Here is a 15988-nt window from a genome sequence, read left to right as displayed (position 1 = left end):
TATAAAATGAGAAAAATTTTAAAATATAAGAAGGGACAGAAAGCTAGTTGTAAACGTAAGCAACAAACGTGGTGCAAGATATGTCTTGGATGAAGGCATGATTTCTCATATTGCAAAAGGTAGAGCTTTTAATTTTCAAGTCTGGTCTACTGTTCAGGCAATGTGTGGTCTGGTGGGAGGAAACAACCTGCTGTGCTCTCTCCTCTCCTACCACAACCTTAATTCTCTCTCTGGAAACTCTCTTCTCAGCCTGTCCTTTCTTCTTCTGGCTCCTTGACTGTCTGCAGCTGCTTGAGCTGCCTTGTGCACCTTCTGCTTTCCTCTGCAGCAGACCTGCCCCGTGACAAGTCCAGTGCTGAAGGACTGGAAGGGCAGAGTGGCAGTGGGGAGCAGCGAGGAGGAGGAGGACGAGGAGAAGGAGCAGCTGCTGCTGGCTGGTGGGAGGGAGGGCTGAGGGTATGCTGTATATATTTCTGTAGGTATGTATTTTGTTAAGAAGTTAAGTTATTTAATGTTATTTAATATATGTTAAGAAGTTAAGTTATTTTGTTAAGAAGAAGTTTGTTAAGAAGAAGTTTGTTAAGAAGAAGTTTGTTAAGAAGAAGTTTGTTAAGAAGAAGTTTGTTAAGAAGAAGTTTGTTAAGAAGAAGTTTGTTAAGAAGAAGTTTGTTAAGAAGAAGTTTGTTAAGAAGAAGTTTGTTAAGAAGAAGTTTGTTAAGAAGAAGTTTGTTAAGAAGTTTGTTAAGAAGAAGTTTGTTAAGTTTGTTAAGAAGAAGTATGTTAAGAAGAAGTTTGTTAAGAAGTTTGTTAAGAAGTAGTTTGTTAAGAAGAAGTTTAAGAAGTTTGTTAAGAAGAAGTTTGTTAAGAAGAAGTTTGTTAAGAAGAAGTTTGTTAAGAAGAAGTTTGTTAAGAAGAAGTTTGTTAAGAAGAAGTTTGTTAAGAAGAAGTTTGTTAAGAAGAAGTTTGTTAAGAAGAAGTTTGTTAAGAAGAAGTTTGTTAAGAAGAAGTTTGTTAAGAAGAAGTTTGTTAAGAAGAAGTTTGTTAAGAAGAAGTTTGTTAAGAAGAAGTTTGTTAAGAAGAAGTTTGTTAAGAAGAAGTTTGTTAAGAAGAAGTTTGTTAAGAAGAAGTTTGTTAAGAAGAAGTTTGTTAAGAAGAAGTTTGTTAAGAAGAAGTTTGTTAAGAAGAAGTTTGTTAAGAAGAAGTTTGTTAAGAAGAAGTTTGTTAAGAAGAAGTTTGTTAAGAAGAAGTTTGTTAAGAAGAAGTTTGTTAAGAAGAAGTTTGTTAAGAAGAAGTTTGTTAAGAAGAAGTTTGTTAAGAAGAAGTTTGTTAAGAAGAAGTTTGTTAAGAAGAAGTTTGTTAAGAAGAAGTTTGTTAAGAAGAAGTTTGTTAAGAAGAAGTTTGTTAAGAAGAAGTTTGTTAAGAAGAAGTTTGTTAAGAAGAAGTTTGTTAAGAAGAAGTTTGTTAAGAAGAAGTTTGTTAAGAAGAAGTTTGTTAAGAAGAAGTTTGTTAAGAAGAAGTTTGTTAAGAAGAAGTTTGTTAAGAAGAAGTTTGTTTATACAGAGTGTTCATGTTTGATTGTATCTGTTTTCATGTTCTGATTAAATTTTCCTGCGTTCATTTGCCTTTCTGAACTGCAGACTCTTCATTGTGAGTCGGGGTTGTGTCTTCATTGCTGTGCATAGGGCACTTGCACACATGAGTGCTTTGAGAAGAGCATCTGGGGGTGTTCAGCAGAGATGTGGAATGGCAGGATCACAAGGGGAATGGTGGCCTCACACAGGGTTTTTTAGCTTAGGGGGCTGCCTCCACCCCACGTTACAGACAAGCGAGGCCTCCAGCGTGCACGGGTGCCCCGTGCTGCGGGACGGGTAGCATGCGGGGGGGCTGCTCTCTCCTTGGAGATCCAGGCTTCTTGCTGGCCACACTTCAGGGCATTCTTGGGACTTTGAAATGTTGAAAATTGTTAAATCAGAACAATTCTAACTCATAAATCATAGAATCATAGAATTGTTTAGGTTGGAAAAGATCTTTAAGATCATCCAGTCCAACCATTAACCTACACTACCAAGTCCACACTAAACCAATCAAGGGTAGACTAGACTAAACCAGGTCCCAAAGTGCCCATAAGCACTCGACCTTGTCATCACCGCTGTCAGGCTCTATACAGTCAAAACACTCCCTAACATACAGAGCCACCCCACCACCTCTCCTTCCTTGCCTCTCCCTTCTGAAGAGCTTATAGCCCTCCAGTGCAGCACTCCAGTCATGAGAGTCGTCCCACCACGTTTCTGTGATGGCGACTATGTCATAGCCATCCTGCTGCACACGGGCTTCCAGCTCCTCCTGTTTGTTGCCCATGCTACGTGCATTGGTGTAGATGCACTTGAGCTGGGCTATTGATTTCGCCCCCAATGTTACCATGCTGCCCCTGGGCTCCTCACTAGCGGGCCCGTTTATATCCCCTCCCCCCCTTCAAACCTAGTTCAAAGCCCTCTCAATGAGTCCCGCCAACTCATGGGCGAGAATCCTTTTCCCCTTTGGAGACAGCCGATCTCCATCAGCCGCCAGCAGGCTGCTGTAGGAGCAAGAACATCTGAGACAGGCGAGGCATCAGAGGTAGAAGGGAGCTCTCTCCTGAGCGCAGAGGATGCAGTGGAGGAGTCTGTGGAGCCTGGCAAGGCTCCTGTGTTGCAAGTAACACCTGAATTAGAGGCACTGGTGGATGCTGGAGGGGATTCCATAAGTGAAGGGTCATCTCAGTTGGAGGACACCACAACAGAAGAGGAGGAGGAGGGGGACGAGGAGGAGGAGGGGGACGAGGAGGAGGAGGGGGACGAGGAGGAGGAGGGCTCAGCAGAAGCACTTTTGAGTGGAAGCCCATCCCTTGGCAGCAAAGCAGAGACAGAGTGCAATGGAAGAAAAACCTGATGGAGGGGTGATGGGAGAATCTGCGGAGATAGCCAGAGCGGAGTCAGGAGGTGGAGAGGAGTTCACGGGTGGAGCAGCAGGTCCAAGGGAGCTGGCGGCTGGGATGGAGGGATCTCTGGAGTGTGCTGAAGAGAGAGGGAAGGAGAGGTCTCCTGGTGAGGGGGTGGTGCCTGCCCCAGGGCTGAGTGTGAGCAGGGCGGGGGAGGCAGGGGTGGTGGCTGGTGCTGTGGCGGGCAGTCAGGCAGGGCCAGGGGCTCTGGATGAGGGAGCAGCAGGGGAGGCGACGGGGGAGGCAGCGGGGCAGGAGGTGGTGGTGGCTGGGGATGGTGGGATGGGCGACGGGGCAGTGGCACAGGAGGGGGTGACAGGACCAGCGTTGGGGGGACAGAGCTGGATGGGGGCAGCAGCATCAGAGGGGGTGTCAGCCGAGGGAAGGGGGGCAGCCAGCGAGTCTGGGAGGGACAGGGAAGGGGTGGCTGATGGAGCTGTGGCCTGTGGGCAAGGGGTGAACCAGGAGGCAGTGCTGGGGTGCGAGGGAAGGGGGCCAGAGCTGGCGGGGGCCGAGGGCCAGGACGAGGTGGAGTGGGAATGTCTCGAGTCCCCATGGCATGGAGAACCATGTGGAGCGATGTTCCTTGAGGAGCAGCCAATTGCAGAAACCTCCCAGAGCACCCCTGCGCATGAGGATGGGGGACCGGAGCCAAGGGGGAGAGGGTCCACAGGAGGTGAGGGGCTGTGCCTGGGCACCCTGCCACAGCTGGCACCTCCCGGGACAGGGGCAGTGGAGGGCAAGGACGGGCTGCCGGAGGGGACAGAGCAGGCAGGAGTGAAAGCTGAGGGGGAACAGCCAGGCCTCTGTGAAAACACGAGAGAGAGAGAGGTAGTGGGTGTCTTGGAGCATGGATGGTGCGCTTCTGGCGTCAGGGAGCAGAGGGAGATCAGTCCTGTTGGAGGGAGCCCAGACGCCCTGGGAGCTGCTGACGTGGACGTGGACGAGAGCAGCCACAGTCCCCTAGAGGTGAGTCCTGCGTGGGTCGGCCACTGCCCCCTGTGCCCATTTGAGTCCCCAGACTGATCCCTGTCAGAAGCAGAGGATGCACCACTTTGTCCCATTTCTTATACTCTCCTTAAGTATCTGCTGCTGGTAGCTGGGCTAAGGGATGAGAAATCCTTTTGGGTAGCAGCTTCTGCATTCTTTCCTCTTCCTGAAACCTCGTTCCAAGTATCTTTGCTCTGGCGCTAACGCTCGCAGCCCCTCAGTCAAGTATAAACACCTCCGGCCGTGCAGAGCAGCTCCCACTGCCCAGTGTGCCGCTCCTCAGCCTGGCGCTAGTGGCAGCGGGTGAGCCTCGGCAGCACCCGCTGGCTCTGACGCTCCAGGTCAACGGCAGCACTCGGCTTCTCTGGTTACTCTGGCAGCTGCCTGTAGGAAATCTGTTAGAGCGTCATCTCAGTAGCTCAAAGCTTAGCACGTTTTCTGTAAAGCTAATGTTTTTCTTGTTTCGTAGGATGTTGTAAACCCAGACGAGGTTGTCGTGTCCCCGGTACAGCTCCAGGATGGGGAAGAAACTCTCCTCTAAGCTTTTTCTGCAGCTCCTTCAGTGCTGCGTCCTGCAACAGTTACACAGATCACTTTGAAAAAATAAGAGCTTTGAAAAAATAAGAGTCACTGTATCTTAGATTTTCAGAAATTGCTTTTTGAAAGACAGTCTTCTGCTACAGAAGCAACAGTAATTACTGACTTCCTGTTGGGCTATTGTGATGTGGCGATTATGTGACTCCAGACAGTAAGAAATTATTCAAGCTTCATATTAGCTGCATTTACAACGACACAGAGAATTTGGTATTAAGCTTAAAAGCATTCTCTTCAAAACATGTCTTAAGAATTTAGTGAGCAGAGAAAAGTTTATTTTGAAATGAGAGTGTCAATTCATCTCAGTAACGGGAATAAAACCACTACAAATTTCTTCCTATTTTACATAATATGTTTTCTGTGACATTAAGAACACTACATTAAATAAATGTAAAAGTTACATTGTATTGTCCTCTTACCACATCATCCTTGATACACATTTCGTGTGTTACCATGAGCCACGTGCAGTTTTTCTTCTGGATCTCACAGCTGTTTGTATCCTAGTAATGAAGAAAAATGATTAAACTAGCACTACAGATGGGTGATGTTTGATCTTGTGCTTGTATAAAAAAAGGGTCCTTCAGAAGAAGTAGCATCGCTTTTGAAAAAGCATGTTTTCTTAGCGTACGAAAATATATTTCCATAGGACGAGTTTCAAGCTGACTTACCTATGCTTATGTATGTTCGCAGTCAGAGAAAGCTGTAAGACTGAGGTCTAGCATTAGCAAGATTTATGTCCCAGCAAGTGACATGAAAAACTGGAGTAGCGACAGCGAACTGCTGAAGGCTGCCTTCAGCACCAGCAGCCTTCTACCGTACCGCCTCCCAAAGCCTTCCACACGTCAAATGGATTTGCTTTCGGAGCTGCCACGCCGCCCCCCCCGCACACTCCCGAGGGGAGCGGGGCACGGCACGGCGTCGAGGGTCTGCGCCGCAGGAGCGGGAAGAGTCACGAGCTTCCCTCGCCTCACCGAAGCGGCCGTGAGCAGGCAGAACCCGCCGCCCTGACGGCTGCTGAGGGGCACGGCGGGAGCGCGGCGTGCCCGCAGCCCCGGAGAGGCACCGCCGGAGCCGCTGGCAGCCGCCCCCGCCTCGGCCCGGCCAGCTGCAAGGGCCCCGAGAGCCGAGGCTTCGGCCGGGGTCCCCCAGAGCTCTGCCGCCGCGACGGGACGAGCGGGATCTCCGGGACCCCCAGCCCCGCGGCGGCGGCGGGGCGGCCGCGGCACTCACCGCGGCGCCGCCCTGCGCCAGGACGATGCGGCCCGAGCAGGAGCTGGTGGTGCAGAACTGGGCCCGCCCGTTGAGGAGCTGCACGACGGGGGCGGCGCGCTCGTCCAGGGCGCCCTTCCTGCTGCCGTCCGCCCGCGCCAGCCGCTGCGCCTTCCGCTGCCAGAAGGCCGCCATGAGGGGGCCCCGGGCCCGCAATGGCGGCCCCCGCGCCGCACCTACGGCGGCCGCCGCGCGAGCCTGACGGGAGCCCGCGAGGGCCAAACCTCCCCAGGCGACGGCCGAGGGGCGGGCGGCCCGGGCGGGGCGTGGGACGCCCGCCCCCCGGCTGCCTCCGCCCCCGCCGCCGATCGGCCCGGGCCGGCTTTCCGCCGCGGGGGCAGGAGCGCTCCGGAGGTAGGCGGTGAGCGCCACGGCTCCCCGGCGGTCACCGAGACTCGGCTCTGCCGGGGGCGGCGGGGCGGGGCGGGGCGGGGCGGGGCTGGCGGCGGCCCCGCGCTGCCCGTGCCGGTTGTGCCCGGCGCGCGGGGCCGGGCTCGGCAGGCCGAGGCGGACACGGCCGCCGTGCTCCGGGACGGCCCTGCCAGCGGCAGCCCCGGGGCCTCCGGCGGCGGCGGCGGGGGCGGGGGCTGACCACAGGGGCGCGTCCGGGGCGGGACCTCCCCGCCGGCGCGGAGCGGGGGGGCGGCCGCGTTTCCCTGCTGAGCGGCCGGTGAGCCTGCCAGGAGCCCGATCAGGCCCCTCTCACCTGGCTGTGCGCCTGCTGGCGACGGAAGACCAGGCTCCGCTTCCCGACCGCCCCGGGGCCCGCGCTCCCGGCGGCTGCTCCGAGGCGGGGGAGGCTCTGAGCGGCTCCGGGCCGCCGCGCCCGCGCTTCCCTCCCGTCCCGTCCCGTCCCGTCCCCTCCCCTCCCCTCCCGTCCCGTCCCCTCCCCTCCCCTCCCGTCCCGTCCCGTCCCGTCCCGTCCCCTCCCCTCCCCTCCCCTCCCCTCCCCTCCCCTCCCCTCGGCTGGCCGGGCACTCGCAGAAGCCCGTCTTGGTGCCCGCTGTCCAACCCCAGCTGGCCGTGGCCTTCCCGACCCCATCCCCGCCTGCTGGGGGGTCGCCTCCCGGGTCCCCTCTCGTTGCCCACCCCGCTTTCTGTCGGGGGAGCTGCTCCTGTCGCCGGCCAGGCCTGCTTGCTGGTGTGCTTGTCCGGAGGGACCACTGAGCTCGGAGAGGTTGTCCTTTGACTCTCAGCCAGCTTCTCTGGGCCCCCCCCGACCCCTGCGGGGCTCTCCGGAATCCCGTGGGATTCCCTGGGGGGGCAGAGCCTGCCCTCCTGACCCACAGGCCGTGGTCCTGGCGTGCCCTGCTCCCTCCTCCCGGGTCCTGAACTCCACCGTCTCCTGGTTGCTGTAGCCAAGGCTGCCCCCAGCCTCCGCATCCCCCCCACTCCTTCCCTGCTTGTGGGTACGAGGGCACCTCTCCTCTCCACTCCTCCATTGCCATGCCAGGATGTTGTCACCAAGGCGCTCGGGAAGCCTCCTGGATTGCTTGTGCCCGCCTGTTGCCCCTCCAGCAGATAGCGGGGTTGCTTCCAGTTGTCTAGAGAAGGCCTCATCCTAAGGATCAGTCATCATGCGGCAGAACCGTTTATTAAAACCTACGGGTCCAGTTTTTTTCTGAGCAGAATAGAAGCCGCCTTTTAATTTGGTTTATAATCGCTATGTATAAAAGTGACCTGTACTTCAGAGACTACTTTGCGGTGTAGATTTTTGTCACGTCCCAAGGGAAACGTTAGTAGTGTATATCCTTGTGACTCATGCTCTTCCTGAATTGAACAGGTAACCAAAAATGTGAAGCCTTACAGACTTACTAGCTAGGAGAAAAAAACCAGTGATTAAGCCAGGTACTTTTAAAAGCTGTCATCATCTTTGGGAAAAAGCCTACCTCTGGCTACAGCCCTGAAGTTCTTTAGCTGGAGTTGGCCAAAAGCATGATCTCTGGGTGTCTTTAAGATTCCTGTATGCCTTTTTGTTGTCCTGTGATTATTTGCTGCGTACCCAGTAAAGCTCCTCTGTCTGAATCTATCAGCTTTCTGAAAAATTGTGTATAACTTTTCCTGTAGTAGGAGTAACTTGCTCGCGGTGTTTTGTTAGAATATTTCACAAATGAATGCAGTTGGAATAGTCACAGCTTCATGTGTTGATAAATTGTCATTGCTTCCATTAGCGCATACAAGGCTGTGAGCTGTAGCACCTGAGGGCTGTGGTTCATGGTCTCTGTCGCATACAGCTGCAGTGGGAAAATCCAGCTGGAATTAAGGGTTGGAATCTTGAATGTCTGCACTTCGGTTTTTCCTGGCTTGTTTTAATGTCCTATGTTATCTTCTGGTTTTGATAGCTGATGAGTAGTTTTTTGTTGCTTTTTTTACATACAAGTTTAATAGTAAGCCGGAGCAGTGACTGGGATGTCACTTGGCTAGATTACCCAGTCAGCCAACGTACGACAGGCTATTTTGCCAGAATATAATAGTAAATTGTCAATGTTTTTCCCCAAAGTACTGTACATCTCTGCATATGTGATAGCAGTGCAGTGCTCACAGGAGCTGCTGTAAAAATACTTCTACGGCTAAATTATTTGCATGTTATTCTCTTAGTACCCATAAAGTCTTGCAAGTGGTAGGGTTTATTGCCTGCCTTTTGCAAGATTTGGGAAAAAAACCCCAAACCAAACATTCCCCCCCCAGCTTAAATCAGGAGTGAGTCTCTTTTTAGTCAGTTGCTTGACAGGTGGTTGGTTGATTTGAAGATGCAAAATAAATTATGAAGACTATACAATAATATTGTTTTTTTTTTTTTCCCCCCAGGTATTCTGATGGCTATGGCAGCCACAAGAAATGTGATGAGAGCTGTCAGAGTTTTTGAATTTGGTGGCCCTGAAGTTCTTAAACTCCAGTCAGATGTCTTAATTCCTGATCCAAAAGAAAATCAGGTGTATATGAGTTCTGTGAACTGAAATAATGATATTGAATGATAACAGGTACACTCAGAACAGGATGAAGAATACAAACCAAAACTTTTCATCTTGAGTATGTAGTCTTTCATCAGTGTATTCATACTACCTGAGACATCACGTTTAACAAATGTGGGCTTTTTGCTGTTATATGGGCTACATATTCCCTATAAAGGATTTCCTAAGACTAGCTTCAGTTCAGCACTGAATTTTGGCTAACTCTGTTTAAGAATGTAGTTGAAGTGCCATGATACTGTGCTGTGAATTCAAGTTCTAAATCTTTTTAATTATTGCTTAAGAAGCATCTTTTCTTTTAGGTGTTAATTAAAGTCCATGCCTGTGGGGTAAATCCTGTCGAGACATATATTCGTTCTGGAAATTATGCTAGAAAACCAGCTCTACCCTATACTCCTGGCTCAGATGTGGCTGGTGTAATAGAAGGTGTTGGGGAACATGTGACTGCATTCAAGGTATTTACGCATTGGGTTTTAATTCATTGTTCTTTATTGTCTCCTCTTTTGTGTGATTGCTATAGTACTGTTCCTGCTTTTATTGCTTATAATCATGTAATCTATTTGGAGGGGAAAATCACCTTCATTGACTGGTAAAGGCAAGCAGCAAGATCGTATTGGCAATCCGGTCTGCAGATTGAACTGTAGGGAAGGCTTTAATGCTGTTGACCTCCAAGAGTTAAAAGGTCTCAGAAGAGGCACTTCAGTTTGTCTGCTTAAAGCAATGATATCAGGTGTACAAAAGTTGTGGTTCAGAACCGTTTTTATGGCATTGCAGAAATATTTGAAGTTGGGTGCTTCCTGTTTGAAGTAATAATTTCATGCAGAACTGAAAAATTTTCTGTAAAGTTTTTTTGGAAATGGAAATAGCTTTTATTTTGCTGACTTATAACACCCCATAAATTGCATATTTGTTGTTAAAACTGTTCAAATACTTTATTACTCCAGTCTAGTAATTTTACTAGGATTTTTTCAGGGGACAAGTCTTGAGAGATGAGAAGGTAATTACAAGTTTGCTGAAAGATATCTATGAAATTAATTTAGTTTTTAAATCTGTTCTTCCTTTCAAGTCACTAGACCGTTGGTCTCAGACAAACATAAAAATTGTAGTTGAAAATTGTGTTGGCATTTCCTGACTTGGAATTTATGTAACTCTTGTGGGAGAGATGAGAGATTTGGTTATCTAGAGAGAAGAATCATGTTTATTCATAGTTTCTTATCAGTAGTTTGCTCTATCTGCTGTGTGGGCTTTTTGTTTCTTATGGAAATCGTGATGCTTTTTGCTTGAATGAAAGAGAGAGATGATGCGATCAGTATGTGCCACAGGCAGACATCCTGAAAATGCTGAGTAGCCAAGCTCATTCATTTGCATACTGATAATGCTTGAGAAAGCAGCTATGCTGATATGCAGCCCTCTCTGCACAGTAGTTGATACCCGATGTGTGCAAACCAAACTGATGTAGTCCACACGCTGTCTATTTATTGAGATCCACATGCAGATAGCGGAAAAATCAGAGCTCAGTAACTGCGAATGTTGACAGATACTGACTTTGTTCTGCGAGCGGGCTTGCACCAGGTTGGACGCTGACCTGGACCACAGCAGCTGGCACTGCGCTCCATCAGCAGCACTGAAGCGCCTAGGCGCGCACACACACAGCACGCTGCCAGGTGGTGCGTTTCCTGCATCGCCTACTGAATTGCTGGTTTGAGTATTCCCTGTTGAAGAACAGCAGCAGTATTTAGTTACCTTAGGGTATATTAAGAGTGTATCTTTTTTCCCACATTTAAACAAAAATAATTGAGAAATGTTTCTTTTGTGTTTGTAAAAGCTTTTGAGGTTTTGCATTTGGAATCTGTGTTTTTGCATTTGGAATTCTTTAGTGTTCGGGTTCATTAAGGTTAATATTAATGAGACAGTAGGTTTGTGTGTTACACTGTAGAGCCGGGGTTATAATTATGACACTTAAATCTAAGTATATGAAATTATATGGTTTGTATTGCATTGATTGTATGTATTAGCATTTATCAAAATCTTCTCTGTGACAAATATAACTGGTTATTTTTAATAGGAGAGCTGTTAGAAATAGCCTAGACTTCTGTGAACTGGTTCTTAATGTCTATTAAGGAAAAAATAAGGGAGATGATTAATTTCTCTATTTTCTTTCCTTTCTTTCTCTCTAGAAAGGTGACAGGGTTTTTACCATTGGTACCATCTCTGGAGGATACGCAGATTATGCAGTTGCTGCAGCTAACAGAGTCTTTCCTTTGTCGGATAAATTGGACTTTAGGCAAGGAGCAGCGATTGGAATACCCTACTTCACTGCTTATCGCGCTCTTTTCCAAAAGTAAGGTGCCAAATCTAAGTTTGTGCATTTCGCTTTTGCATATTGAAAATACAGAACCCCATATTTTCATTGTCCTGTAAAATGGGGTGACATCAATGAGTCGGAAATGTTTAAAACACTTGTTAAATTTGTTACACTGATGGAATTGTCAGATCCTTGTTACCTACAAGCTAGTGACTGTATTTTCCTGTGAAGTATTTCTTCTTAAGAGAACAGACCTGGAAAGGCTTCTTCGATAAGTATCATGTAATAAAATGTGTAACTCTCTTTCAGTACTCGCTGGTATTTTAGCTAGGGAAGAAAACCAGGAATAGTTCCAATTTCTTAATTAAACAGACAATGTGCCGTAGAGCAGACCCACCTCTTTTCTTCATGAGCTTCTCTGCCAGAGAGACTCTGCCTACAGTCCTGTCTGTTGCCATAGGACAGTATAATGAGTAAAAGCCAGACTTCTGTGTCAGCTAAGTGAGAGCTTAGGACTGGAAATCTGGTTTAGCTTGATAGAACGCATGATTAGAACTAGCGTGGTTTATTTTAAGATCCGTAAAAGGTGAAGATCTTGAACTGAGGTTCAGTACCAGACTGCATGTTGCGTGTTGACGTAATTGCATAGTACTTAAATTCATAAATGATACGGTTTATTTTGCTTCCTTGTTTTCCCAAAGAGGCTGATTATACCTGTTTAGCCATAACATAAATTGGAAGACGGTGTGAAAGATGAGATTTGATGTCAGTATATGCAATCTGATGCTTAATGATTATGTACTGCAATCATAATGCCAATATTTTCTGTTTTTCCATTCAGAGGGCGTGCCAAAGCAGGGGAAAGTGTGCTAGTGCATGGTGCGAGTGGGGGAGTAAGTATTTGGAGAAGGCAAGTTATAAGAAATGCTGCTTTCTGTCCTTGTATCGCCTTTTGTCTGTGATATGATTTATGGTCACATATCAATTAATGGATTAACAAAACTAGGTTTTTATTTCAGACACTTTAGGATACTTTTTTCTTAGAGCAAATCCCGTTATTCCAAATAACTATGAAACTGCATACTAGGATTGTGTAAGGCCCCTAATACAGAGAGTCACATAATAAACACATTGCTGCAGTCAGAAGTTGGTCTGGAAGCTTTGTAACCAGTCTTCCTGAGATAAAAATAATAGCAGAAAGCTGTAATTTTAAAATATGTACAAGTTGTTCTCGGTTCTCTGAGTAGTAATCACTGGTGCCTAGCAACTATGCATTTCTGGGATATTTTTACCTGTTAACTAACAGCTAGCTGCACAAGGAGAGATACTAGGATCTATAAGTTCATGACCGAATACTATGTGAAATTGAACATATAGTTTTCTTTGGTTTTACATGCAAGCTAACTTTAGATCTCTTTCACACAGCATTCTACTTTAATTTATCCCCCATACTCTGCACTTCATTGCTCAGCTTCTGCTGATACACCAAACGGCTGCTATAAACAGACAAAGTTTCCTTAATTATTTGGTAGACAGCAAAAAGGTGATTATGACAGTCTCATATGAGGAGGAATTCAGATCTCATTCTACGATGCTAGAATGACATTCAGCATCGTAGCCTCTTTTTTTTTCCCCCTTAAACTAAATGGAGTGTTTCTATTCTTACTTATTTTCTGTTTCTTGAAAAGATACATTGCCTTTGGTTTGCAGAAGCATAGAATGCAAGTCTTGTTCGGTGGACTTGTAACCTTTGTAATAGGGATACTTGTAAAAGCAGTGATGCTGACTTCCATAATGATTCTTAAAAATGTGCCTCCTTTTGAATTTTTCTCTGAAAATCAGTCTGGTCATGATGTATTTTAATTAATGGTATTTGTTGTTTCATTTAGTTGAAAACTGATGATCTGCTATTGAGAAAACAAGGTCTCATTCGGCAAAGAGTTTGGGTAGATCCTGGCCAGACAGATAGATGGTCATGGTAGATTTTTTCAAGAAGCCCTGTCCATTTATTTTGTGTGTTATTCATACGTACAAATTTAATTAGCAGAGCCACAGAATGGAGTTTTTATGGTCATCTTTGTTTGTGTATCTGTTTGTTTGTTTGTGTGTTTCCCCCCAAAATAAAAAAGTGCATACCTTAACATATCCTGGAGGAGGTATCCAGCTGTATGGTTGATACAGTGGGCTGCCAAATCTGTAGCCTCTGGAAGCTGATCAGCTGGGACTGAATCCCAGGGAGGCATTGTATGTGTCAGCTGTTCCCTCGTTTTGCTTTCGCATTCTGTTGCTGTGACACAAAGCAAAATCAAGAGATGCCATTGGTATGCCTCATGTGATCATTGGCTCCAACATCAGGTTTTTATGAAGGCAACCCTCACCTCTAAACATCCTGTGGAGTGCAAAGCTCATATGAGACGCTGAGAATTTGGTTTCTAAAGATATCATTTAAGCTCTTTGTGAAAGGTGCAAAAGTAGCGTTAATAAAATTGGTGATTGCAGATTTTCTTTGCAATATATAATGCTGGTATCAATAGCAGGTGATTCTGTGAAGAGAAGAATTTTTTTGGCCTTGTATCAAATATACATGGCCCAACTTTAACAGATAGAAAACATTCGATGTGGATTTATACCAAATGCTGATAGCTATTAAAAAATCCACAAAGCTTTACTATGCCTCTGTAAATATCTTTTCTTTTTTTAAAGATGATTTGGCTATCTTTAAGATCCAAATTACTTACTATGGCAAAAAGAAGTTAGCAGGCCAAATTTTTAAATGTGTAAGTTTCAAGTTGCTGCTAGAATATATAAAATTTAAAATGCTAAGAAAGAAAGAAAAAAAAAAAGACTTTTTTTTTCTTTTTCTTCTTTTCTTTTTTTTTTCACCCTCAGGTGGGAATAGCAACATGTCAGATTGCTAGAGCTTGTGGTTTAAAGGTTTTGGGTACAGCAGGAACTGAGGAAGGCATGAGCATGGTTCTGAGAAATGGCGCTCACCAGGCATTTAATCACAGAGAAGCTAATTACATTGATAAAATTAAGGTGAGCATGTATCAGGGCTAAGTGATGCAGCTTGTATTTTTCTTACTAACAAAATGTGAACATTTGTTGGCAGAAGTTTTTTAAAGTAGATTTATGTAGGAGAACTAGCGTGCTGCCTTTTTCATTTCTGCACACGGAAAAACTTTTCCAGGCTGGAAAAGCTGAGCTTTCTTCACAGACAATGGCATTTAGAAACTCTTGCGTTCCAGCAAATTCCAATATGGTAGTATGTCATAATTCAGGATATCAAAATATGCTAAAATTAAACTTATTAGCGGCCAGCCTTAATAGAAAGGCTGTATTTAAATTTTAAACAATAAACTGTAAAATGTATGTTAGCCGTAGCATATGAAATAAACAGTGGTACCCAAGCACTAACTGGAGTGATTTAAATAATGTATTATGTCCTGTATAGGAATACACAGGGATGGAAGGAGTTGATCTAATAATAGAAATGCTCTCTAACATCAATCTTGCTACTGACTTGCAACTGTTGTCCTGTGCAGGAAGGGTAATGGTAAGTATTTTTTGTCACTGACTTTAGTTTGTGCATTTAGCAGTGGAATTCAACAGTTATAACTTGAACTATCTTTTAACTTGTTTGTGACAGGTTGTGGGCTGTAGAGGTCCTATTGAGATAAACCCAAGAGACACTATGAGTAAAGAATCTAGCATAATTGGAGTTAGTCTGTTTCTTGCAACTGAGGTAAGAAACATTTTTATTTTAAAGAATGTTTTGTTGGCTTATTCCAACACCTCTCTCTTTCCAGTTAAAATAGTTTGTAGGGATGAAAGCCTAATTTCCCTGCAGGTAACTTGCTTGTTCACTCCTTCACATTTTGATTTAATCTCAGAACATCATAAAATATTTTTGGGTTGTGAAATTTGGTTTAACACTTGCATAAATAGTCAATACTTTTCTAAAATGTAAACACCTTGTGGTAAATGCTGTCTGTATTACATGCAGGAGGAGAGGCATGAATGTGCAACAGCACTCCTGGATGGTATAGAAGCTGGCTGGCTGAAACCAATTGTAGGCTCTGAATATCCCTTGGAGAAAGTAGCTAAGGCTCATGAAGACATTATTCATAGCAGTGGTGCTCGAGGAAAGATGGTGCTCCTTCCATAAAGTATTTTTCCATTTCTTTTGTAGCTGTTCTAACTGCACCTTTGCTTACATGATTCATTGAAAGTATGTTATAAACCAAACTTTTGGTCAGGTTTGACAGTAACAGCACATGCTAACTTACATTCATTAATTACATTAATTAATTAACAGTCTATTTTCTTTTTGTAATAAGCAGAGTTGTGTATACTTTAAAGTAATTTTTGTAGCTTTTTTGGCCGCTGTGGAAATAATACCTTTTCTCTGCTGGTGTGGCCATGTGATGCAGGGGAAACTAATACCTAAGACAGAATTTGCTATCATGCTCTATGTGAAGTTATAGTGAAGCCACTGTAGGCAGTGCAAAATGGAAGCCTGCTTTTTAAGCAGGTACACAAATGGATGTAACTAATTATATGCATATAATTAGGACTCTAAATTCTTTAGCCACAAAATTTGTCTTCTGTCACAGAATTTACTTGGAATAAAAGCTTTTACTGCCAAAATAGTTCACTTTCCAGCTCAAAAGATGGCCAAAGAATCTCTCAGATATGAACTGTTCAGAAGCAGAGGCAGTTTCATTTTGCTACGGCTGACTTAGTGTCTGAGGTGAAAGTGTCCCACTTAATCCAAAGGGACCATAACTCTGAAGCTGTATGCTAGTATTTGCTACTTTGCAACTGATCATATTGGCAGAAGCAGCTGCCGGTTCCTTCTAAATGGCTAGGTAGCAAGGATTT

The 15988-nt window shown here is 45.7% G+C and overlaps 2 protein-coding genes across 3 annotated transcripts in view; both read left to right on the top strand.

Annotated features, from left to right (window-relative positions):
- Nucleotides 1–4508, top strand: part of LOC142593567 (uncharacterized) — a 32630-nt gene extending 28122 nt beyond the window's left edge. Inside the window, 4 exon segments of the mRNA XM_075711216.1 lie at nt 2562–2904; nt 2906–3022; nt 3221–3946; nt 4437–4508. Coding sequence (XP_075567331.1) covers nt 2562–2904; nt 2906–3022; nt 3221–3946; nt 4437–4508 — 1258 coding nt within the window.
- A 4138-nt stretch (nt 4509–8646) lies between these two features.
- LOC142593519 (quinone oxidoreductase-like) lies at nt 8647–15988 on the top strand. 2 transcript variants are annotated; one of them, XM_075710212.1, is made up of 8 exons: nt 8647–8763; nt 9102–9254; nt 10977–11140; nt 11946–11997; nt 13994–14143; nt 14559–14660; nt 14754–14849; nt 15111–15988. In XM_075710212.1, exons 1-8 carry the CDS (start codon nt 8647–8649, stop codon nt 15270–15272), a joined length of 996 nt encoding a protein of 331 aa, XP_075566327.1. In that variant the 3' UTR covers nt 15273–15988. The 2 variants fall into 2 exon arrangements, with proteins under 2 accessions (XP_075566327.1, XP_075566328.1); XM_075710213.1 differs by lacking the exon at nt 14559–14660.

Source organism: Pelecanus crispus, chromosome 5, assembly GCF_030463565.1.
Source record: "Pelecanus crispus isolate bPelCri1 chromosome 5, bPelCri1.pri, whole genome shotgun sequence".
Classification (NCBI taxonomy): domain Eukaryota; kingdom Metazoa; phylum Chordata; class Aves; order Pelecaniformes; family Pelecanidae; genus Pelecanus; species Pelecanus crispus.
The sequence above is the reverse complement of the archived record's forward strand: the minus strand, read 5'-3'. Positions and strand labels throughout refer to the sequence as shown.

Coding starts and splice junctions, on each gene's coding strand:
- LOC142593519 (XM_075710212.1), top strand. CDS start 8,647: ATGGCTATGGCAGCCACAAGAAATGTGATGAGAGCTGTCAGAGTTTTT. Junction 14,661..14,753: donor CCTGTGCAGGAAGGGTAATG/GTAAGTATTTTT, acceptor TGTTTGTGACAG/GTTGTGGGCTGTAGAGGTCC. Junction 14,850..15,110: donor GTCTGTTTCTTGCAACTGAG/GTAAGAAACATT, acceptor TATTACATGCAG/GAGGAGAGGCATGAATGTGC.